This window comes from Gadus chalcogrammus, chromosome 11, assembly GCF_026213295.1.
Source record: "Gadus chalcogrammus isolate NIFS_2021 chromosome 11, NIFS_Gcha_1.0, whole genome shotgun sequence".
NCBI classification, from domain to species: Eukaryota; Metazoa; Chordata; class Actinopteri; order Gadiformes; family Gadidae; genus Gadus; species Gadus chalcogrammus.
The window spans coordinates 17,090,738-17,115,785 of record NC_079422.1 but is presented as its reverse complement, the minus strand read 5'-3'; the positions used below and the strand labels follow the sequence as shown (position 1 = coordinate 17,115,785).

General features: G+C 45.4%; 1 protein-coding gene across 1 annotated transcript in view; it reads right to left on the bottom strand.

Moving 5' to 3' along the window:
• Nucleotides 1-25,048, bottom strand: part of LOC130392622 (F-actin-uncapping protein LRRC16A-like) — a 68,781-nt gene that overhangs the window by 29,883 nt on the left and 13,850 nt on the right. The window contains exons 3-15 of the mRNA XM_056603186.1: nt 18,338-18,388; nt 13,353-13,412; nt 12,058-12,179; nt 11,251-11,345; nt 10,704-10,774; nt 10,132-10,205; nt 9,561-9,636; nt 6,708-6,796; nt 6,120-6,214; nt 5,310-5,396; nt 3,676-3,779; nt 1,588-1,665; nt 29-105 (exon numbers count right to left, since the gene is read on the bottom strand). Of these exons, the coding sequence (XP_056459161.1) occupies nt 29-105; nt 1,588-1,665; nt 3,676-3,779; nt 5,310-5,396; nt 6,120-6,214; nt 6,708-6,796; nt 9,561-9,636; nt 10,132-10,205; nt 10,704-10,774; nt 11,251-11,345; nt 12,058-12,179; nt 13,353-13,412; nt 18,338-18,388 (1,079 nt within the window). The remainder of the gene's footprint in view (nt 1-28; nt 106-1,587; nt 1,666-3,675; nt 3,780-5,309; nt 5,397-6,119; nt 6,215-6,707; nt 6,797-9,560; nt 9,637-10,131; nt 10,206-10,703; nt 10,775-11,250; nt 11,346-12,057; nt 12,180-13,352; nt 13,413-18,337; nt 18,389-25,048) is intronic.

The following is a 25,048-nucleotide window of genomic DNA, read 5'->3' as shown; positions in this document are numbered from 1 at the left end:
TTTCACAGCGTCTCTTCATGCCGCTCACCTGTGAGGGAAGACACTCTTGGACATGTTGAGGACGGCCAGGTGTTGGAGCGTCCCTCGCAGCAAAGCCGAGCAAACCTGCAACAGAGACGGGCCAGCATGATGCGTGTGCGTGTGTGTGCGCACGCCAGTGTGCGCGTGTGTGTGTGTATGCATGTATACGTGGGTTTGTCCAAACCAGACCCTGCCACAAGAAGCAGTAGCAGACATGGCTCGACTTCAGTTGTTGACGTTGAAAATGTACTGCATGTGATTACTAATAGCAGTTGGAGTAGGAGTACTAGTGTGCTCTGATGTCATCATTTTGTGACCAGACCTTCCTAGTATCGACCCTCAACTCTGTCGTATGTTGTAGTTACTGATTGGCTCCATATGGTTTAGTGCAGGGGTTGGCAACCCTAGGCACGCGTGCCACCACTGGCACGGGGCAGCATAATCATTGGCACACTTTTTATTTTTATTATTATTAAAAAAATTCACAGCACAATGCGGCAGCATAATCATTACTAATAGTTTTTTTGCACTTTATTCTGTTTTGGGCATTTCCTCCCAGTGCAAATATGTTTAAATTAGTTACAGATAGCAGTGTTCTGAAATGGGATCAATTAATAGTTTTTAAACCTATGTTGTGAATAATAGAGAAGAAAATATTTAAAATATTGATGCAAGTGGCCTGTATGCATCGCCTACACATGGTTTTGCAAAGCTGTACATGTCTTAAAGATATTGACTATATTGACTATATGGAAATAGCACAATTCCAGGTCTTCTGGAAATGTATTGTTGCTTAAGGCACAGTCTTTAACGAGAAAATGTCAAACTGGCACTGCATGTTGAAAAGGTTGCTGACCCCTGGATTAGTGTATGGGAGTGGGAACGGTTGCACATGAGCGAGAGAGAGATATAGAAACAGAAAGAAAGAAAGAAAGAAAGAAAGAAAGAAAGAAAGAAAGAAAGAAAGAAAGAAAGAAAGAAAGAAAGAAAGAAAGAAAGAAAGAAAGAAAGAGATGTGTATGTGTCAGAGTGATCGATTTGAATGCATGTGTGGGCAATCATGCATGTGAGCGGTTGAGAGAAAGAGAAAAAGGAAACGGAAGGATACATGCATGTGGATGCATGTGCGTGTGTTCGTAGGTGCGCATGTGTGTGTGCACATGTGTGTGCATGTATGATTTTATGAGCCAATCCATATCTCCCGTGACAGGCCTGACAGCTGGCTACGATGTCGGGCTAATCAATGTGGTGTATTTGGCTCCCAGACCCGTGTCGATACATCACATGCAGTATGCAGGGGCAGCAACACGACGACGTGATCGGATGTATAACAATAGAGGCCGATCACTAGAAAACATAGAGCCGTCTAGCTGCTGCTAGAACTCTATTTTGTTAGGCTGGTTTGACCGGTGGTCTGTAGAAATGCTTTTGCTTAGGAAGGATGTGGGGGTGGATTGGACTGTAATGACTCCAGTGTCTCAGACATATCGCATTTCTATGATAATACGTTTCATTAGACCTTAATCCCAGACTTTTTCCGAGGCTGACAATTGACTGGCTGCTCACCTGGTCCAATGCGCAGTCGGTGTTGGAGAGGTCCAGGGTGACCAGGCTGTTGGGCTGTGCCAGGAAGTGGTAGAAATGCTGCAAATGTGAACACAAACAGAATAGGAACAGGAGAACCATGAGAATCCATAAGCGACAGCACCAAACACTTTCTGGACTAGGGATCGACCGATATGGATTTCTTAGGGCCGATACCGAGACCGACTTTTTTTCATCAGCCTTAGCCGATAACCGATATGCCGATACCGATTTTCCTGAGCCAATATTTGGAGCCGATAATAACCTGGAAATCCAGAGTCCTCACGAGGGCACAATTTGAATTTGCTCAGAGAGTCACTCTGGGAACGAGCAATATACTTGCGTATATTCTGGGCCTCCCCTGGCCCAGAACATTAATCAATCACATCGATGTATCGATATAGGCGGGCCAAAAGCGTTGCTGTTTTACCGACCGGATACGGCAAGAGTTATCTATTGGTTAGCTCCACTTGTCTGCATACTTCACCCCTTGTATTATTTTGATTGGTCGTAGTGTTATCCAATGTGTGTTATCCAGTGATATTTTCAAAGGCATGCTTGGTGCCGCCCCTCGAGTTGGGCCATTTTCACTCGTTGCCAGACCCTAGAGCTTTCTAGATGTGGGTCTGGATTTCCAGGCTAAGCCTCCCTCAATTTACATCATAAAAGTGAAACAATGATGATAACAAATGTTACAATGTCTCAATTTAACAAAAATGAACATTTATCGAACTGTCTTTAAATCATGCCAAAAAAATGTAAATAATAAATGAAATAAAAAATCGTCCGATACTGAAAAAAATATTTGCCGATACCGATACACATAAAAAATGCAAATATCGGCCGATCACTAGTCTGGACAACAACCCCAAAAAAGTAGGGGGAATGAAGTGGATGTTACATCAGTCAAAGACATCACGTCATGTTTATACAGAGAAAGAGAAGGAGCATTCAGTGTCCGTCTATTCCAGACCTGAAGGCATTTCCTGCCAGCCGATTCCCCCGACATAGAGCCAACTCAATGACACAACACTTTGTCTGGACTTGCACCGCAGCCTCTGCGCTCAGGGAGGACAGGCCCAACGGTGAACTCTGGGTCAGTGAGTCCCACTGTCTGGTCCCTGTCCACCTTGTCAATGACCATGAGAAGCATGTGGACCATTCTAGCTCTGATCAATAGGACAACTGATGACCAGAGATGACCCAATGTTGGCCAGTTTTTGACAAAGAGTTTGTCGTACACTTATAGCTTCTATCTAAGGTGAACTCAAATCATAATGATATAGCATAAAAAAAACTTCTTTAAGTCATTTATTTTAAAGACGGATGGCGATGACAGTATCTTTTTACCTATGGGTGTCCTACACAGAGGGGGAAGGCGGTCACCTGACACTGTCAGTGGGGGAGAGTGACAGAATGATTGACTGCTATCTGAAAGAGCCAGCGCATGAGCGGTGCAGGCCATCCCCCACGTCCAGAGCCATGCTGCAGCTTCAGTCTCTGTCAGCGTCGATGACACTCACTCAGAACAGGGCCGAGCGGACAGGTGAAGGGATTGGGGGAGACGAGACGAGGGGTGCACCAGTATATGTGAGTGAGTGAGTGAGTGAGTGAGTGAGTGAGTGAGTGAGTGAGTGAGTGAGAGAGAGTGTGAGTGAGAGAGAGTGTGAGTAAGTGAGAGAGCAAGTGTGTGTGTGTGTGTGTTCGAGTGAGTGAGTGAGAGAGAGTGTGAGTGATTGAGAGGGCAAGTGTGTGTGTGTGTGTGTGTGTGTGTGTGTGTGTGTGTGTTCTCGAGTGAGTGAGTGAGTGAGTGAGTGAGTGAGTGAGTGAGTGAGTGAGTGAGTGAGTGAGTGAGTGAGTGAGTGAGTGAGTGAGTGAGTGAGTGAGTGAGTGAGTGAGTGAGTGAGTGAGTGAGAGAGTGAATGAATGAAAGAGTGTGTGCGCTTGTTCGTGAGTGAGTGAGTGAGTGCATGTGTGCGTGAGTGAGTGAGTGAGTGAGTGAATGAGTGAATGAATGAATGAGCGAGCGAATGAGTGTGTGAGCTTGTTTGTGTGTGTGAGTATGATCACCTGCATCTCGTCTCCTCTGAGGACATTCCCTGAAAGGTCCAGATGGACCAGGCTGCTGGGGATGGACGGGTTGGCACTCAGTGACTGGCAAAGGCTGTTCACCCCTACGGGACACGCACACGCACACACACACACACACACACACACACACACAGTGTTAGTATGTTGGCAGCGTCTTGCCGGTCCTGAGGATGTTTTGTCAGCTTGAAGGAGAGAGGAACTGAGGAAATGAAGACGGAGGAAAGGAAGGGCTCCGGGGCAGAGTTAATAAACGACATGCAAGAGACAGGGCCGATACAGTGCTATATACAGCCGCCTTCCCTACGCTCAGTGCCAGACAAGGGTCTTCTGAGGCACACTCAAGGCCATACTCATGTATGTATGTATACAGATATTTAAAAGCAAAGGAAATACACAAGTGTGTAAGCATCATTGTGTGCATGGAGAGAGCGAATGAGAGTGAGAGCGAAAGAGACTGACTGAGAGTGTGAGAAAGGGAAAGAGAGAAGAGAAAGAGAGAGAGAGAAAAAGAGAGAGAAGAGAAAGAGAGAGAAAGAGAGATAGAGCGAGAGATGCATTTGCGTGCATGGCCTGCTTAATTAAGTCAGTCTTCATGGAGACATGGGATAGCAGTTTAAATCCACACTGATAAGCAGACAGTATTAGATTAGGGGGTCACTTCAGCCTGAGCGATGCGGCACATGCCCCAATCGGCGTGACAACACTCGCCTGCACAGTAAGTAGATACAAGAAAATCTTAAAAATGACAGCGCTGCATATAAGGAGCTCCATTGCATTGCTTTGAATGCCTTGCGTTGAGCTCTACCGCGTGTCCTGCACGTGAGCAGTGCTACGATGTTACACTTGACCAACTCTGTGGCCCCCCTTGCCCCACGGAACATAATTGTGGTGTTTTGATTGGCTGAGAGAGTCGGGGGGGGGGGGAGACATGTGTAAGAGTCACTCCCAAAATAACCGGATTGTCTACCATTGGCACGGATTCTAGACTAAATACTATTCACAGAAGCCAACCACAACTGAAACGGTGATGAGACGCAGGATAGCCTCTCCGTCTCGCTCGCTCCTCCGGCTCTTAATCTCAGTGTGCTGACATTCTGTACTAGCACAGTATCTTTTGTAGACACAAGGGCAGACATGAGGGGATTTTTTTCTTGTGATACAGGGGGAAAAAACCCACAGCAAAGACCAAAGGAATCCTTGTCGGGCAGTCGGGGAGAGAGAGCGGGATCAAACAATGCACCGTCTCTCATCTCATCCCTTTCTCATCCTTTATTTTCCCTCTTTGGGGGAAATTCTTTCTCTGCTTTTAACCCATCCGGGAGCCGGTGAACACATGGGGGCACACCAGAGCCCCGGAGCAGTGGGCAGCCGCAGTGCGGCGCCCGCGGAGCAGGTGGGGGTGACAGGTGCCTTGCTCAAGGGCACCACATCCACGGATGAGGACGTAGGAGAGTGCTGCACAACTACTCCCCCCGTCTACATTTTCTTCCTGCCTACCGGCCACCCTCCGGTTACCGGTCCAACTCGTTAACCAGTAGGCCACGGATGCCCCCCCTCTAGCACCTTGGAGAGCTGAGCAGACACGGGACGTCATGGGGGCACCAGGCGATTACCTTTGGGTGACAGGGAGGTTTTGGAGAAGTTCAAATGCTTGAGTCCAATCCGAAGTTTGGCAAACTGACCCCCCAGGGAGATGATACCTGCAGACAGACAGGAAGAGGAGGGAGAGAGGGACGGACGGACAGAAAGAGAGAGGACTTAACACGTTGTATACACAAAGTGTTTCCATTGGTCTCTTTGTCAGTCCCAGTAATATAAATTGAGCTACAATACACTGATTATTTTTAGGTATATCTCTCCATGAGTTCATGCTCCTGTGTAATCAATGGGTACTGCAATCATAAAGGTCTCACAAAATCGAGTGCGATAACTTATTTACTGAAAAGATGCACATTGCATTGGCGGACGGTAGGGCTGAACAGTTTGGGGAAATAATTTGATTGCGATTATTTTGACTAATATTGTGATTACGGTTTAATGTGCGATTTTTATAATTTACGAAGTTCCTTATGTTGTGTATTATTTCCTAAAAAATCAATCAATCATTCTTTAGTATGACCAGCACAACATTGGTCAACATAAAAACTGCCCTTTCCTTTAGGCCAGGCCGATGTGTTGAGATTAATTTATATTATAAACTTCTTTATTTAACTATTGAATTGTAAAATAAAATAAATGAATCGTACTGATTTCCAGTCAGTAACGGTAACAAATCTCTTCTTTTTTTTTATCGCAGCCTTTGCGATTTGCATATCGCGTTCTATTACAACGCGATTTCGATTTGAATTAGATTAATCGTTCAGCCCTAGCGGACGCCGGGCAGGAGAACAGAGTGTGGAGCGGGCCGGAGCGGGGCGCAGTACCTCGGTCCTCCAGCGGGTTGTTGGAGAGGTTGATGGTGGTGAGGGCTGAGTTGGGGTGGTGGGCCAGGGAAGATGCTAGCTTCTGGGCAAAGTCCCTGGATGGCATTTCAATGACTTGGTCATTATACATCAAAACTATAAGTATAACTATAAACAAACTATAATAGCAGATTAGCATCATTTGATTTGTTTCAATGAATGATACGGATAATATTTATAAATGTGCCCACACATATTGAACATAATATGGGATAACATAGTCACCACTTCCATGACTCCTAATGCCTCTGGCCTCAAAGAGCTAATTACATCTTCTGATGACGTGCATCACTCTAGTTAACTATTTTTACTCTGGTGTCTTTTTATTCATCCATCCATCCATAAAATGAGAGAGTGGCTTGGAGAAAAACATCTGCTTGCCACATGAGGTAAGGCCTCAGTAATTAGGCTATGTCATTTTGGCTTCAGCAGTCAGTATGACATAAACCCAGCGGTAAAACAGGGAGGTTAACGTTGGCCCAAATTTGCACGGACATTAAACATGAAGACTTGTATGGTTTCCTCCTCGTGTTTTCAGAGAAATCTTACGTTTTGAGTCCTGCGTTGTCCAGGACCAGCTCCTCTAGGCGGGCCGAACGAGACACCACCCGTAGGATCTGCTCACACACATCTGCAGACTGAACACACACATGCATGCAAACAGACATGCACACACACACACACCCGAAACAAAAAAATCGGTCCATTAGGCATCACCACATATCACGGGACAATCTGAGCCAGCAGTCCTTTATGGAAATAGGGAAGAGAGACAAGGGGAAATAAGGCATAACAATGACACTTCCTTTGCATTTTACCACCATCATTAGTTTCCACCAAGCATTATCGAATGTTGAATTTGCACCTAAAAACAACACACTCAGAAATATTTTTCCAAACTTTTTGAAATGCCTTTGAGTGCGTCAATTCAAAAACAGACAGACACGTCTACGTGGACTGGGTAACATGCTATCGGATTGCAAGACATACTGCAAGACATAAACAAACCTAAATCGACATAAAAAATATTACATGTAAGTGGCTGATAAATAACTAGTGTTTCTCATGTGTGATATTCTAGACTGCCTCAATATGGGTTAGCATATGCGCTAACAGACGGTTGGTTGTCTTGCTCTGAAGGCATTCCTCCCCTAGCCCGTCTGCCTGCCATTGTTTGTTCAAGTGCCAAGCAGAAATAAGGCTAAACATTTTCTTTCCATATGATGGTAAAAGAGAACATAGCTGAAATAGGGACATGGTAAGAGAGAGGGAGAGGGAAACAGAGAGACAGAGGCAGAGGGGGAGAGAAAGAGAGACATAGGGTAAAAGAAAGAGAGACAGAGGGTGAGAGAATTAGGGTGAGAAAGAAAGAGAGACAGAGGGTGAGAGAAAGAGAGAATGCAGGTGAGAGAAAAAGATTCAGAGGGTGAGACAAGCAGAGAGAGTGAGGGTGAGAGAAAGAGAGCAAGACAGGACGAGAGAGAGAGAGAGAGAGAGAGAGAGAGAGAGAGAGAGAGAGAGAGAGAGAGAGAGAGAACGAGAGAACGAGAGAACGAGAGAACGAGAGAGAGGGTGAGATAAAGAGAGAGACAGAGTGAGACAAGATGAGAGAGACAGGGTAAGAGAAAGAGAGAGACAGGACGAGAGAAAGAGAGGGACGGGGTGAGACAAGGAGAGAGAGTGTGAGAGAAAGCGCGAGACAGACAGAGGATTGCGAGCGTGAGCGAGAGAGACAGAGGGTAAGGGAGAACGGGCGAGGTAGAGACAGAGGTTGAATGAGAGAGAGAGTGAGAGAGAGAGCGAGGGAAAGAGAGGATATGAGTGACAGAGGGAGAGCAGACCCAGGCATATAAACAGGCCAAACAAAGAGGACACTATATTCCCATAAGCTGCCGTTCTGCTGGGGACAGCACAGCACAGCTCTGGGAGAGTCAGCCTCCATTGTACCGTGGAACCTCCAATTAACACCAGGCATTGTCTCATAGTGCTAATACCATGACCCTAACACGGTCACAGCACACATAAACCTGAATGAGTACACATAATCACAGAGACAGAGACAGAGACAGAGAGACAGAGAGAGAGAGAGAGAGAGAGAGAGAGAGAGAGAGAGAGAGAGAGAGAGAGAGAGAGAGAGAGAGAGACACACACATACATACCTCCCTGTGTGATGACCCGGCTAATGGCTAGGCTAGCTGAAAGGCTGGCCATCCAACTGATGAATGACCATATTTGAGATATTGGAGTCTTCAGCTTGCGTTTATTCATACAAAGATAGGTGACACTTCACCCAACACAATAATATTAAAAAACGAGATACCATTTTATTATTATTTTTTTTTTAAATTATAGCATCCGGTTTGGTTGTCTGGTTCCCTTAGAATATGTGAGATTAAAGATGGGATTGACTGGTTTATGGTTAAACCCTAACCCCGATACCACTGCATTTGACATGGCTCACTGCATGTGCTCACCCAACATGCAATCATAACAAGAGCTGGTAACTATAGCAACCCCTCCCAGAAACAAAGAGAATCCAAACTCTGTATCGAACATGGGAAAAAAAAAACTGACACACACACACACCGACACCGACACACCAAACTTAATTATTGAAATAGCCTGGGGATGCATTTTTAATACACCAAAACAAAGATGTGTGGGCGATTTTATGGCTATGTGGCACAGTCTCCAGTCTACTAATTCAGGAGCCATCTCTCTTGAGAGCCCATTAGCTGGCCATCCTATGCATTCCAGGACAGGCCAGGACGGTGAGTCAGAAGGGTTCAGACAGAGGAAACCGTTATTGTATCTGGGAATGAGGCAGAAGGAGGACGAGTCACCGCGACTGTGTGTGCCTGTACGTGTGCGTGTCTGTTGGGGAGTTGAAGTGTGTAGCAGGCTGGGTCATTGCACCCTGTTCTCTCTTCTGAATTAACTTGCAAGTTCATTAGACTGATAACAATAATAATAATAATAATAATAATAATAATAATAAGAAGAAGAAGAAGAAGAAGAAGAAGAAGAAGAAGAAGTCTATTTTAGTTTGTTTTTCAAAAACTCAAACGCTGTACCAGAATACCAGAAGCCTGTCAACAGGCCAGGCTTGTGGATCGATGGGGGGGTAGAGAGAGTCACACAGCTCTGAACAATATGGGAGGAAAGCCAGACATACAAACATTATAGATAGACAGCTAGACAAACACTGGGATGGTGAGATACTAGTGAAAATGAGATTTGAGCAGTGATGGTCTGTAGACTTATTAGAAACTGTGTGGGGCCAATGCCCTGTCTGAAATCATTCAGGGGGTCCAAGAGGAAGAGGAGGAGGGTGAGCACGGAGGAAGAGGAGGGGAATAAGGAAGAGGAGGTTAAGGAGGAAGGGTTAAACGGTGGACTGACCAGTTTATAGTCCTTGGTGGAGAGTTTGGTAAACCACTGGCTGAACTCCAGCACTGCTATTATGGCCACCATATCCCTGGGGAGGACAAGAGAGGGAGAGACAGACACAGAGACAGACAGACACAGAGACAGACAGACAGACAGACAGACAGACAGACAGACAGACAGACAGACAGACAGACAGACAGACAGACAGACAGACAGACAGACAGACAGACAGACAGACAGACAGACAGACAGACAGACAGACAGACAGACAGACAGACAGACAGACAGACAGACAGACAGACAGACAGAAAGAATAATGTTCAAGGTTATGCATTGTAACTAGGCAAACATCTGCATCACAGGTTGACTACATATCTTAGATATGCATAGATTGAGAAATGCATTCTGAAAAGATTTGCATTCATTGTGTCTGTTTTCTGACTCTCACACCACAAAGCTTTTCCCATGCCTTGATGTTGAATGGAACAGCATCAGCATGAGATGATTGCTCGTAGCATATTTACTTATTTTAAGTTTTAAGTTCATTCCTTTTCTCTTCAGATCTATTTCTTTGGATGGTCACCTGTTCTCCAGATGGCTGAAGTCCTGCAGGTTCAGCTCCCTGGAGTCCTGGCTCAGATAGATGGTGTCCACGTCCTGGGAGTGCAGAGCATCACGTCATACATCGTTGAACACTGCCCTGGGTCACTTTCTCATGTCAGCTCTCTTCTCAGTTCAAAACTTTTTTAAATTGTGAGCGACTAAACAACAAAACTTAACCAAAAACAAATGAGCCACTGTGATTGGAGTTCAATAGATATTTAAATTCTAAATCCAAATGATGATCCAAACTCTTATTCAAAATACACACACACACACACACACACACACACACACACACACACACACACACACACACACACACACACACACACACACACACACACACACACACACACACACACACACACACACACACACACACACACACACACACACACTCGCCCTCCCTTTTCCTCATTCCCGGACACATAAACGGTTTCCTCTGTCTGAAAACTGACAAAAGGCCAACATACTTCTCTTTAGAATAAATCATGAAACAAGTAAAAAGAAACAGGTAAAACTAAAAAACAACAACAAGCTAGAGATACTGACCCATTGCACTTCCTCTCGGTAGGGGAGTCCCAGCCAGTCACACACACACCTGTACATCTGGGAAAACCCACCTGGACACAGAGGACCCAGAGGGAGAGCTTCAGTAAGGTTGGGGGAACAAGGCACGAGAAGGCAAGTCACATCAAATACAATGAGCGTTCAAACGTGCAATCACAAATTCAGACTTTGTGATTGCCTTTTGTAATCATAACTAATATTGTTCCAATTCAAAGTTTTGTCGCTGAGATCGCTAAAGTGTCGCTTTAGACTGTGTGTAAGCAATCTTTATGCCTGTGAGACAGAAGCTTGAACGGATGTAAAATGCATTAAAAGCGGAATCTAAACCCTTTTAAAAACCTCAATTAAAAAAAAGCCACAATTTATATGTGGCACACATGTAGAAGTATGCTGTCAGCCACACACACACACACACACACACACACACACACACACACACACACACACACACACACACACACACACACACACACACACACACACACACACACACACACACACACACACACACACACACACACACACACACCGCAGGGTCCAGTGTCCACAGCCTGGTCGTCCCATAGTGCTTGCAGGGCAGTCAGCCTCTCCGGAGGCTCCATGGTGAGCTTCTTCATCACTTTGCTGGGATCAGAGAACACCAAGTCACCAACAAAAACCTCCAATACTAGCACACCCTGACTGCCCAACACCCACAAGCTTACTACAAATACAAACTCCAATCGACTTTTGCACTTTATTTCATAGCGCTTTGTCCCCCATCTCTGCACAGCCTGTGAGCATGTGGGGTTTGGCGTGAAACCTTGTGAATCAACGCCCTTTTCACGGAAGGAAACACACAGGTGTAGCTCATGACAAAGATATCCATCTGTTCCATTTACGTATGGCAGTGCACCAGTATAGAAACCAACTAGTCGAGCAGATAACAGAGAATTATAGGATTATAGGAAGAGGAAGTTACTTTACCCTTAAAATAAACAACCTCTGAAAACTGTATTAACTCAATCGTCTCATCAAATTCGGGTCATTCCTGTATTCAACATCCCCATTTACTTCCCATTCTCAGCGTAGAATGGTTTAATCCGTTTCACATCCTCATTGCGCGTGAAATTGAATTTAGCCATACACTTTAAATCGAAAAGACCAATAAAGAAGTGGTGTGTATTGTTAGGCAAAATACTGTAAGCTTTATCCATTCAGGTTCTATTGCCCTATGCACAATACACCCTGTCACAGTTGGAAAAACACAGAAGTAGCTGATAACATTATTTTGGGTGGGTCCGTTCGATTTAGTCATGGTGACACACACACACACACACACACACACACTACTGACCCGGGTGCTAGCCCAGGACATATCCTGAGCATGCAGTTTCCGATGTGACCCACGACCTCGTTGACCTCCTCCGTTGACAGGAGCTTCAGGGAGAAGGAGCCGCGCTCGTATTCCACGGAAAGCTACGGAGGCCGGAGACAAACAACAGATGACGTCATGTGGCCCATTCCCATTCCGTTACATAACTCACCAGGGGGCTGAGATCCAAAGCATTTGTTTTGAAGCCCTTTGAATATTCATTTATTTATTTATTTGAAGGACTGGAACATCATTTCAATGTACTTAATTGATAGAAATGCATAAATTCGGCGGACGCTTGGCTATAAGTAGGCATTGTTTGATCACACCTCAGCCCCTCGAAACAGACCCACACAGGCTGATTTCGCAATCAGTCAATGTATCCGTCTATCCCTCAATGAATACATCATCCATCCATTTATCTCGAGGACATTGGCTCATTTGATTTTAAATATGTCCTCGTTAAACCATTAGCATTCTCTAGAGTAGTGCAAGAAGGAAGATTGCAGCATACTATGGTGACACATGCTTTCTGTTTAGACTGGAATGACCCAAACAGGCCTTTAAAAACGTCCATGAGAGCACTTTGGCGGCTGATTGATAGTAGGACCATTGACCTCTCTGGGAGGAGAGATTTGGGCAGAGGCTGACCAGTAGAGACAGAATTCAGGATTATTACATTACATGGTGTACGGAGGTGAGATTCTGCAACCCGGCAGACACGGACGTCAAGTGTAGTTCGTCAGAGTCGAGTGCGGCCAAATGACGGGTGTGCAAAGACTTCCCGGATCATCATTCTTTTGATGTCTTTTATTAAAAGGCAGTGGCTCAAGGTGTCATTAAAGGGCAATAAATGTCAGGCTTTACGTTCTATTGTGTGTGTGTGTGTGTGTGTGTGTGTGTGTGTGTGTGTGTGTGTGTGTGTGTGTGTGTGTGTGTGTGTGTGTGTGTGTGTGTGTGTGTGTGTGTGTGTGTGTGTCAGTCCGTCCGTCCGTCAACCCCCTCATTGTGCAAGATGTGCCAATAAAGTCCAACCAAAGCATCCTGTGTGGCTCTAAAATCCACTTATGTGGAGTATCAGAATTAAATGATATGTGCACGACCAATTTAGAAATCCCACAAACCCCCGTTTTATTCTTCATATGATTGCGACCACGATCAATATGTAGTTCTGTTTTACAATAACATCAACAGCTTCACATCCCCTTGGTAACCAGTTGGAATAAGGGTGTGTTGAGGTCACGGGGACGGGTCTGGGGGGGGGGGGGGTCACTGACCTGTGTAGGCTTGTTACACGCGATGCCCTGGACCTCCAGGTAATTAAAGGCATGCTCCACCTGAAGAGAAGAGAGCACAGCTGTCATTAGGGAGCAGGGAGCTTCAAATACTGGCGAGCAGCGGTCACTGTGAATCACTGTCTGCACGGTGCAGGTCTGGCCGCCTGCTCTGGGAGAGCAACACACCGCCATCCAGACGTTTCCATTGGCTGGGTGGAACGGAAAGAAAGGAAGCTGTGATTACCTTTGTTGCCTGCACATTTTAACATAAAATAGAGATCAGAAGGGAGGAGAGAATAGCAGTTATGTGAGCTGCTATTGCAGTTTTTGCACGCATGTTATTAGCAAATAAACACAGTGTACGTCCCGTGTAGTTTAATGTACACAATGTGTGTGTGTCAGTGTTTGTGTGTGTGTGTCCCTGTGTGTGTATGTCCCTGTGTGTGTGTGTGTATGTCCCTGTGTGTGTGTGTGTATGTCCCTGTGTGTGTGTGTGTGTGTGTGTGTGTGTGTGTGTGTGTGTGTGTGTGTGTGTGTGTGTGTGTGTGTGTGTGTGTGTGTGTGTGTGTGTGTGTGTGTGTGTGTGTGTGTGTGTGTGTGTGCGTGCACGCGCACGCGCGCTTGGTATGCCTGAGGAACCATGTAAAAATAGGCATGTTCTATAATTAACAGGTTGGGAAGTCGTTCTGGCCTCTCAACATCTGTGTGGACTGCAGCATTGCTGAGTCACAGGCCTTAGTGTGTCCCCTCTGGACCACAAAGGAAACCTTGAGACGGATCCAAACGGACGCCACAGAAACGACATCCGTGTACTTTCCCAAAGATATTCATATTCTTGCAAGTGAAACAAATACACTATTTATATGCTTGCCCCACACACACGTGATCGTTGTGGGTTGTCCGATACCCATTTTGGTTTTGATACAAATTATTTGAGTGCCAATTTATTTCAAACTCCCCCCCCACACACCGCAAATCAAGATCTGGCCTTGTGTTTTCCCTCTTGATTCGAGAAGAGAGCATTTCAGGACAAAGGAAGCGAGGAGAAGTGGTCTGTCTGCAGCCGGCCTTCCTTAAAAGGAGAAAGACGGCACCGATGACGTACAGTAGGGAACTCACTCAACTCAGGCATCTGTATACCAATGTGTGGTAGACATGTATCTGCGCACGCACGCACGCACACACACACACACACACACACACACACACACACACACACACACACACACACACACACACACACACACACACACACACACACACACACACACACACACACACACACACAGAGGAGCTCATATAAACAGTGTGCTGAAAGGCAGGCTATGAAACAGGGCCAGATTATTCCAGGTGGGCACTGCTTCTAAGGGAATGGAACAGGGGCCAGGAGAAGATAAAAAGGCTGAAGGCAATCCGTCTCGGTGTATTGTCCAAGCCGTTTCTCTCCGTTGCGTGTTGCTTGCATATCAGGTTTATTGAAATTGGGATCTTTAACACCTTGTTCATGTCTGAAAATAGCATAATATAATCTCTCCAACTGTATAGCTCTCTAACACGCGCAGCCACACACACACACACACACACACACACACACACACACACACACACACACACACACACACACACACACACACACACACACACACACACACACACACACACACACACACACACACACACACACACCTGGCAGATCAACAAATAGGCCAAAGCAAGCAACAGATCACTTGTTTGACAGGCGTCCATCACCTTCGCTACCAGACTGTAGTGTAGACACCACCGGAGTAAACATGGCAGGCCCCTCACAAACCCAGTGGTGGTAGTGGGTCGGTAAGAGTAGACTGGGTGACTGATTCCAGAAATAATCAGCAGAGAGAACCCAAGTCTTAGAGTTTATTTTTAGCCAGTCTTCAACCCGCCCCCTTAGGACAACACTGAGTCAGAGTTGCCATGAGAGATGGAATAAGTCCGGCTCTCTGCTTATCATTCTAGAAACGGGGGAAAATGATGTAGCCATCGCAGCTGCTCCAGAGCCGGGCCGACCTACATGCTACTAAAATCCTGTCAGAATGATGTGGGCTGGTAGACAGGTGCCTGAGGAAAGACTACATTTATTTTTCTTTGATATTATTTCACTTTTTTCACAGGCAGCTTTGTAACACTTAAATAACAGATTGTAGATCAATATGGCTGCCGTCTTGCCCAGCCCTGGCACAACAAGAAGACGTAGTACAACCCTGCATCACGTGCACGGTCCTTGGCTGCCTGTCGGACAAAGACTTGGCGCGCGATGGAGAACTGGTGCTGCTTCGACACACTGCCTTGAGCTAGCCCAGAACCAGAAGGCTCCATGGCCGTGGCTGCATCACTGAGAGGAGGAGGAAGCCCAGGCTCGTTGGGCCACATCGAAGGCACTGAGTCCCCATCAGCGTGCAGTGCACAATCTTAAAGGTTGTATCAGCGATTCTAGGCCGATACATAAACTAATAAATCACATTCATCGGATCTTCCCTCACGATCCGCTAGCTGCCCGCCCCATAAGCAGGCCGTCAAAAAATCATATCTCTGTAGGCAGCCTAGTATGCTCCGAGACAAACAAATGGTACTATCGCCCACTCAAAACCAAAATAAATAGTATTCCAACCAATCACCGTCAAGGGGCGTGTGTTCATGATAGTTTTTACTGGATGCACGAACACGGTAGGGAGGGGCGAGCTGGCTCTGTTTGTTTGGGATCTCGATTCAAATACCAACGGAAGTGACGTCCCCCAACATTGCTGATACATCCTTCAAGGCAGAGGTTCACTTGAGGCCTTCTGGGCAACTGGGTCGGAATTAGTGAGACAACCAGGGAGAGAATCGTTGATTTAATTTCTGCAGAGGAATGCAGTAGTATTATTGAAGCAACTATCTGATCATCTGGCTGGAGTAGTTGTAGTGCAGTATGCTTCCTCCGTGTCGATTTAAGAACCAAGAAGATACTTAAAACAGCACTGAAGGATGGAAACCCACAATAAAGTGCATTTATGAACTTTTTTTGGAGATTTAAACCTTGATAAGAAATATATGAGATATAAATTAACAATGTGGTTGTCATCCAGTAAGGGGAAATAACAACATGTTTAAGCCCTAGCCAATGGCCTCTTGGCAGCATCGGGGGGGGAACTTTTAGAAGCGTTTAGAAGGTACGGTTTAGAACCAATATGACTGCTCGGTGCATAACGCCCGTGGCTACTATCATGCAGAGGTGACTGGGAGCAACCAAAATGCCAAAGTAATTGCATTGCTCACCCAGTGGTCCATTTGCCATCTGTCATTTAACGGTACAGTTCCAGTTCCTTTTTCCATCCTAAATATAGTTGATGATCAAATGTAACTGATAAAAAGTATCATGACTGCTTAAGCAGAGAAGTTTTTATATAACTGCTTCATCAAGAATGATGGTGTGTAATGAAATCAACCATGAATTAATGAATGAAGATAAGACAGAAAAACATCAAAGCGTAGAAGAGGAGAAAGGAGGGCATTTTATGGATAAAAGTCATATAAGACTCAAATGAAAATACCAAAAAAGAAAAGGGAGGTAAAAACAAGCAGTTTGCGTGCGTGTGCGTGTGCGTGTGCGCGTGTGTGTGTGTGTGTGTATGTGTGTGTGTGTATGTGTGTGTGAGAGAGGGAGGGGGAGTTAATGAAGGAAGGGAGGGAGGGAGAAAGGAAGGTAGTGATCAGGAAGGAATGACATCATGTGGAGTGTGATAACAGGAATGACTTAATAACATGGAGGGGAGGGGGGAAAAGGTGACTAGCTAATCTGGCTCAGCAGACACGGGCATGAGGTGAACTGCAGAACAACAGAGGGGGGACTGTGTAGGACCTTCACCCGGTCAGAGCCCTGGGTGTGTTTGTGATGCCTGCATCGTTCTCTCCTACAGCCAGACTACACCCCTTATCTCTTTATAGTCAGGGTCAGACTATGATTCACAATACCCAGACGCAACCATCAAAATGTTTTTTTTTTACCAACATTCCTATGCGACTGAGGGTACAACAATGAGAGGGCTCGTATCTTAGTTTGACTTGGTTTCTTATTTAAGCCATTTTCTAACATACTTTAAACTACTCCTTTCAACAGTTTTCTGGTTCACCTGTCAAAGGGGAGTGGTCTCAATGCAAACCACTGTCCATAACACCTGGACCGGGTTGATGGGCCATACCAACAACATGAGGAGTGTGGGGGGAGTTTAACCTTTGACATCCTTTGTTGCAAAACAATCCAGGGTGGGTCTTCCTTATTTGGTTTAGCCGGTTTCTTGGTTTGGTTTGGCCGGCCTGTATAAATAGTATACCCCATTGAATGAATACACCACTAAACACGAAATACGGCTTCTTAACAATCCAATTGAGAACAAAACCTGAACAAAAGAAGACAAAAAATTATGGAAGGAATAGACAAAAGGATGGGTGGATAACATCTGGTGGAGTCGATGTAAATACGTATGGAATCCTCCTGCTGGTAGAGGTGATAATAAAGGGGCTTGTAAAGCTAATGATAGTGGCGTCATTGCCCCTGACAGCGCTAACCATGCACATCTGTGCTGCTGTTGCAGACAAAACAGCAGCTTCTTAACTGGCTTTGTAATGACATGAAATATACACACACACACACACACACACACACAGGCGCCGATAAGATCCACAAACACCTAAACACAGCTTACCCTTTGTTTGACTCAGTTTGCTCTCCCGGTACACAGAAGTTATTAAACCATACCCGCAAAGAGTAAAATGTATTAAAGGTACACAAAAAGAGATCAATGCATGCAACTCATGGGGACTGATTATCCAAAGATGAGCTGGAGAACTATTCCTGGTTTCCCCAGTAAAAGGTCAGTATCTCATACCGACAGGGAGTATGCCTCTAGTTTGTCTGCATGACTCGATGAACACAATACACTAATAGTGTGTGTATGGGGAGCTGGCCTTACCTTGGCAGGGATACGTGCTGTCAGGAGGTAGGCTCTCTGGGACGATAATGCCTGAGAAAGGAGAAAAAAAGAGAGACAAGACATGAGTCACCAATAACCATGTTTGTCTCGGCAGGTATGCACAAAACAGAAAGAAGACACCCAACACACACAGCCTCTCAGTGCGGGATCACTGAGATCAAACGTCAACTGGTAGACGAAGCCGTCACAACAAAGCGGTAGGGATAGCAGAACCATCACAACCAAACTTTGCTTGAAAATCCTTCTTTGACATAAGGGAAATACCCCCTGAACAAAAAACACTAAAGGCATCAAGGTCTGGAATCAACAACCACACGGGAGAAAGGGGAGAATACAGTCGTTTAAAACAGGTCTGGAGGTGTGGAGGTGGATGAGGGATCGCTCTGCACACAGGCAGCCGGGCTCTGCGATGCGGCAGGGTCTTGACGTGATGGAGAAGGACAGGCAGTCTTCGCTGACCCCAGACAACCTTTCCTGAAGAGGAAGCAGGCGCTACTAGTGCTGGGCTAACCTCTCACATACACACCCACCACAACCACCCACCCCCGTCACTAATCCTCCATCTCTTCCATTTCCCTCTCCATCCACGTGAACAACATGTGATCCCGGACCATGCAGTCAATCATAGATTCCCACAGAGGGAGGATTTCTCTATTGACGCCTGACTAGTGGACAGACATTTTTTTACAACAACATCGTAACTATGTTTGAAGCGATGTCCTGAACGTAATGAATGCCCGAAAAAGACGGCATCGCATCAGGTTTTAAAATGTTTGGAAGACTGAAAACCACTTCTTGTTTACATGGAATGGAAACAAAGTGACGTCCCTAACGTACAGTCCATGGAGCTTTTGAGTGGTCCACAGGACACAACCACCCACCCACTAATACAGCCATAGCATTCCACTAGAATATGAAGTGTTTTCAATGCGTAAGTGTAATGTTGTTTTATCGCTACATCAAGACTAGCTCCAGGAGTAAAGCTTTTGCACAGACAGATATATCTGTGTGCCTTCACTACGAGACTGACGTATGTGTAAAGGGTATAAATGAGGTATGAGGGAGACTGAGACCGTAATGGGACCCAATTTAGGCACCTTTCAACACCTCAAGGCATTCAAAGGAATTGAGTGTCGTTTATCAAATCAGCAACTCCCTGAGCTTCTCCTCTTCAGAATCAGGTTGCATCCGAATATTGCGATCTGAGATTGAACCTAATTGTCTATTAGGCCTCTGCTGCCACGAATATGACTGGAATATGAAGACATTCTGCTGCTGTGAGCCGGCATTTCTGCATTCACCTTTCAAAGTCTGACTGAAAGAGTTCACAGTCAGGAACACACTCAAACATTGACATCATTTTAACTACACGGGTCACAAAGAACATTTCTGTTTCTTACTCAGGAGATGCGCGGTGTGATTTCATTGGCGTCACATGAAACCAATGAACAGGAAAACCAACACGGCATGGTTCACCAGCACCCCCCCCCCCCCATCTATGAATGAACTTGGTTCAGCCCACCTCTTGTGGTTCGCTCCATCTGCGCTTTGGTGCAGCAGTGCCAACTGACGAAAGGTCTAAGTCCAGGCACATTATGATTTAAAAAAATAACTTCCCGCAGGCTTCTCTTTTGTATCCAGACCAGGCAATATGCCTGAAAACTCTACAACGCTTAATAAACACTTTTTTCCCTGTATCCTTCTCCCTCCTCCACTCAGTGTGATGTTTTACTTGGCCGTTTGACCCCTCGGTTGATTTGAAGCCCAAAAGCTGGTGTACAAGCCAACCTCCCAGCTTAAACGGTCCTGCGCCAATGCAGCACCATAAGGACCAATCAGAGGGCAGTATCCCCAGATGGTAGGGACACTACAATGTGTCTGCATGACCAGAGGGACCATCTGTTATGTGCCCTCTCTCCACACACACACACACACACACACACACACACACACACACACACACACACACACACACACACACACACACACACACACACACACACACACACACACACACACACACACGTGATTACTTTGTTCACAACATGATGTATCCTCCACATTAGATTTTCCTTCTTATCTTATTCAGTCAACATACACACATACACACACACACAAACTCAAAGCATTGACAGGTCCTCAAACAACTTGCAGGCCCTGGGCTCCATAAAACATACACCTCCATACGCACCAAAAGGAAACATGAAAGACGTGATCTATTGGACTTCAGCACTGCCTCAGAATGCCAATGAGTTTCCACTGAGCCTATCCAAACACAGAGGAGACACTGTCTGACAAACATCCCACAGAGCACTGGCTTGTCGTTCCTCTCTCTCATAAACATCAACCGGCCCTTGCCAAGAGCAAAGTAACACTGAAAACGGGATTTGTAGCATAAAAACTGCATAAAAACCTGTAGAAAATAGAACAATTCTTGGTTTTAGAAAATGTAATAAAAGTTGAGGAAGATACATTGTTATTTATTATCAACAATTTTTGTTATTAATCAACATCTGCATGCACATGTACCATGCCATTGTGTCAAATTATATATCCGAGATGATATTTTGCGATATAATATTGAATAAGCCACGCATAACAGGAAATAAAAAAGGTCTCTTTCTGATCCACCGCAGAATATGCTGAGGCAGATGTCCTACCGGTGCCCGCGTTGACTCAGCACACTGTAAATTGAGCCCGTTACTGTTACGGCAGCAAGAACACATCAATTCATGTGTTTCAAGAGATGACGGGGACGGGGACAGGGGGGGGGGGTTACCTCTTTGAGGGCCTCTTTCTTTGTGGGCTACAAAAATTACATCCATTTTGAACATCATTACATTAGCATGTGAGGGTTTTACTACAGTCCAATTCAAGCTCAAGTTAGGTTTAACTGATGATAATAATGCCTCGTGGTCCAAACTGCTCCTACTGGCGCATCAAAAAAGGCGCAGCGTTAATATGACAGAGCAACTATTAATAGCCCAGCGCTGAACACAGTGGTCCATGCAGGACATTCCAGGCCGCGAGACTGTGTCACCAACACTGGGGGGTTATTACATAACAGCTTTTAACGCTGTGCGTGTGTACGTTAGAATCATGATTTACGACACAGGGGTGTGTGCGTGTGTGCATAGATGAGGCTCGTTAACCCTGTTGCTGTTGACATAGGAGCCATATAAGTCAAGCCTGTGTGTGTGTGTGAGATGGAGTTTTCGAACAAGGAAGCGGGAGAAAGAGAGGGAAATAAAATGTGGGGAGAGTGGTGGGGCAGTATAAAGACTGCGCAGGTGGGGGGAGGTGGGCAACTTTAATATAATCTAAGTGCTTCTTCACCGGATTGCAAGCCAACTTTTAAATCCAATCAGTGGAGCATATCTGAGAGAGAGAGAGAGAGAGAGAGAGAGAGAGAGAGAGAGAGAGAGAGAGAGAGAGAGAGAGAGAGAGAGAGAGAGAGAGAGAGAGAGAGAGAGAGAACATTCCGAGCCAAATTCTAGGCTTGCAGAACAGGACCCTGCGATCTCAGCTTTTAACAAGCCGCGTCAACCAGTTTCCACGCCACACATGACCACGCACAAACACAAATTGATATCCTATCCTTGTCCTCAAAAACACAAACAGAGAGAGACCATGAAAGAAAATCAAATACTTTATATAACATACATGTATCTGATAAAATGGTGGTTTAATGAACGCTCGTTTTGTTTATTTACCCACATTTATATTGAATTATTGCATACTTATAATCGTAACTGTTGACAAATTCCAAATGTAACAAGTGAAATAAATGTCTGCAGTGCATTGCCTCTGAGCCCGCACAGTCGGAGAGCGACTATGACAGCTCTGACAGCTGTAGCTCATCATTTGAATGAGTCTCGCTGGGCAAGCTCGCCGTCAGTCTGGAGACCGACGCACACACACAGCAGCACGTATCAAATGTGGACGAGGCGTGCTGCGCCATGTGCACGTTACATGTGCTCAGTCCCAGGGCATGTGTTGGACTGTACGTCAGACTCTTCCTGCATGCTGTGCAGGAGAGACCGAGATAAAGAAAAAGAGAGATTGCAGCTACGTTGCAGTGAGTCATGCCTACGGACTACGGAGAGATGGGTAACGAACATTTCTGTTGTTTTTCCTTTGTCTCATTTCTAAACTGCTCAACTGTTTGCTTCCCATGCCAATAAAGCTCTTTTGAATCGAACCGACGAGAGACGGAGACAGGGCAGCCCCGGCCATGGTGTACTGGAATGATAAGACGATGAAGTAGTCTAACGGGCTGCTGCAGGAGACAGCTATGGAGGGAAAATTGATACGGCAAGGGGATTGGCGTTCTCTGAGGGCGAGAAGAACCGCACAACACTAAAACTCTTGTCTGGCAGAGCTTTTTATCTGTATTTTTGGCCAAAGCAGGACGTTTGCTGACAAGTGCAACCGAGGGTGGCTGGTGTGATCTGGTGCATCTCCTCCCTGGGCCAACATAAACACTGTGGTGCTGAATCATTCCCACGTCTGTGTGTCTGTCGGACCTGCTGCTTCCCATACCTCCGGCTCTTTGGCAACTGGAAGACTTTATTCAACAGGCTCAACCCTTTTTCCTGAGGTTCACAATATTTCATATTTTACCCTGCCGTGTCTCTGCATGACGATAAAAAACGTTAGGGGTTCCCTTACTGAATAACAAATCCAAAAAAAGACTCCCCAAAATGACATTGAATTAGTAATCATATACATACACTATGACAAGTGATTAGAATATGTGAATATACTTGTATTCTATTTTGCCCATAGAACCATTACACCAAGGCAATAAAAACACGAAACACAGCCACGGTTTACAATCCATCATGCAATCTGGCTGTCAGCATCATGAATCAGTCTGCAAGGACCTGGGCAGACAAGGAAAAACAGATAAAAGTGAAAAATGATGGAGGCTTTCATTTCCTTTTATGGTCTCTCTGTAGTCATTATGTTTTATGCTGGGTACGAGCATGGCTGGGGGTAACAAAGGGAGCCAAGAGATGCTTCTTCCTGAAGCCATCCGATTGGCTGTTTCCATCGGACCACTACTGCAGCGCAGACACAGGCAGGATTACATGATCTTCGGTGGTCTAATGACATTACACGCACACACCTTGTTGTGTGTGTGTGTGCGTTGGTGTAGGCAGCATGTTTTTGTCATGTGCTCAATAATGTATGCGCAACATTAGCATGCTGAGCTTGGTCGACCATGCTAAATGGGGAAAAATGTTTCAGGTAATGGGAGACGTTGGCGTCAATGGGGACAGAATGAATGCTGCAAATTATTCAATACTTGTTGACACAAGGCATGGTGACAATTTTTTTTTTTGATAAATTGACAATTGTTCTAGAGGTTCAAAAACATCAATAGGTATAAACAAAAATCCACAGAGAGGAAATGGCACTTGCAAAAATGAGACAAAGAAAACGGTGAATGAACACGTTTTATTATTATAGTACAATAAAAATGTAAATCGCAATTATAAATTCATTCACTTAAAGAATACATATTTCGGTCTACCGGTGTAACATATCACTACAGCTTTCGGGGAAACAAATAGGCCTAAATACTGCGATGAGGTCTCGTGCAGACAGCGGATGAGCCGTGGCTTCAAAGGGCCAGGCATGCAGATTAATGGACAACACGTTTTAGATTAAGATTATAGCAAATCTGTCAGAATGCCAGCCAGCACCCCCTCCCGTTCCCCAGCCTTCCACTCGTATCACAGTGTTGTCATGAACCACGTCAGGGTTGGTTAGCATAGCACTATGCCTCGAGGGCTCCTACTTAGAACACTGATAAACCATGTGGGTATGCGCGTGTGTTTGTGTGTGTTTGTGTGTCTGTGTGCACGTGTGTGTGTGTTTGTGTGCATGCGTGTGTGTGTGGACCACTGTGAGCGCAAAATACTGTGCGTGTGTGTGCGTACACGCTTGTGTTTATGTGCAGTACGATTGATAAGTTATTCAATGCATGCTAGCTGCGATTAGTGTGTGATTTGTGTGCGTGCGCCAAGGTTTACAACTAAGTAGGCTATCTCCAGAGACCATGGGATGTGTGTGTGTGAGAAACAGACACAGAGAGAGAGAAAATGGGAGTGCGTAGGAGGAACAGAGGGGGAGGGGACAGACAGTGTGTGTGTGTGTTTGTGTGCGTGTGTGTGTGTGTCCGTGTGTCCCATTCCATTTCCTCCAGAGGGGGCAGATAACAGATATCAGTCTCAGCATGTCGTCCACCACACTGCTTTCTCACACACCGTGTGGAGTACAGACCCAGCTACGGGTCTCAAAGACAATTAACGAAAGCTGTTTTATCCCTGAAGAATTGTAGACTTTTAATGGTAATTAAACACCTTGTGGTACAATAAAAGTATGAGACAATCACACATTCCAGACCCTGGAATAGTATTCATCTATCCAATAGCAGCAGAAAGAGAGTTGTTTTTTCTTTATTGAGAATATCCTTGACATAGGAACTCCAATTTCGCTTCACATACGGTAGATACAGTAATACCACGAATGACATCAAGAAAAACCATTGGAGGTTCATCATTGTTTTCCGGCCAAAACAAAACGCTATACACTCCGATGTCATTAACTTTACTTTGATGGTCAATGTAATCCGAAGGTCATTAGTGGATGTTGTGTTAATGTCAAACCTTAATGGTTATC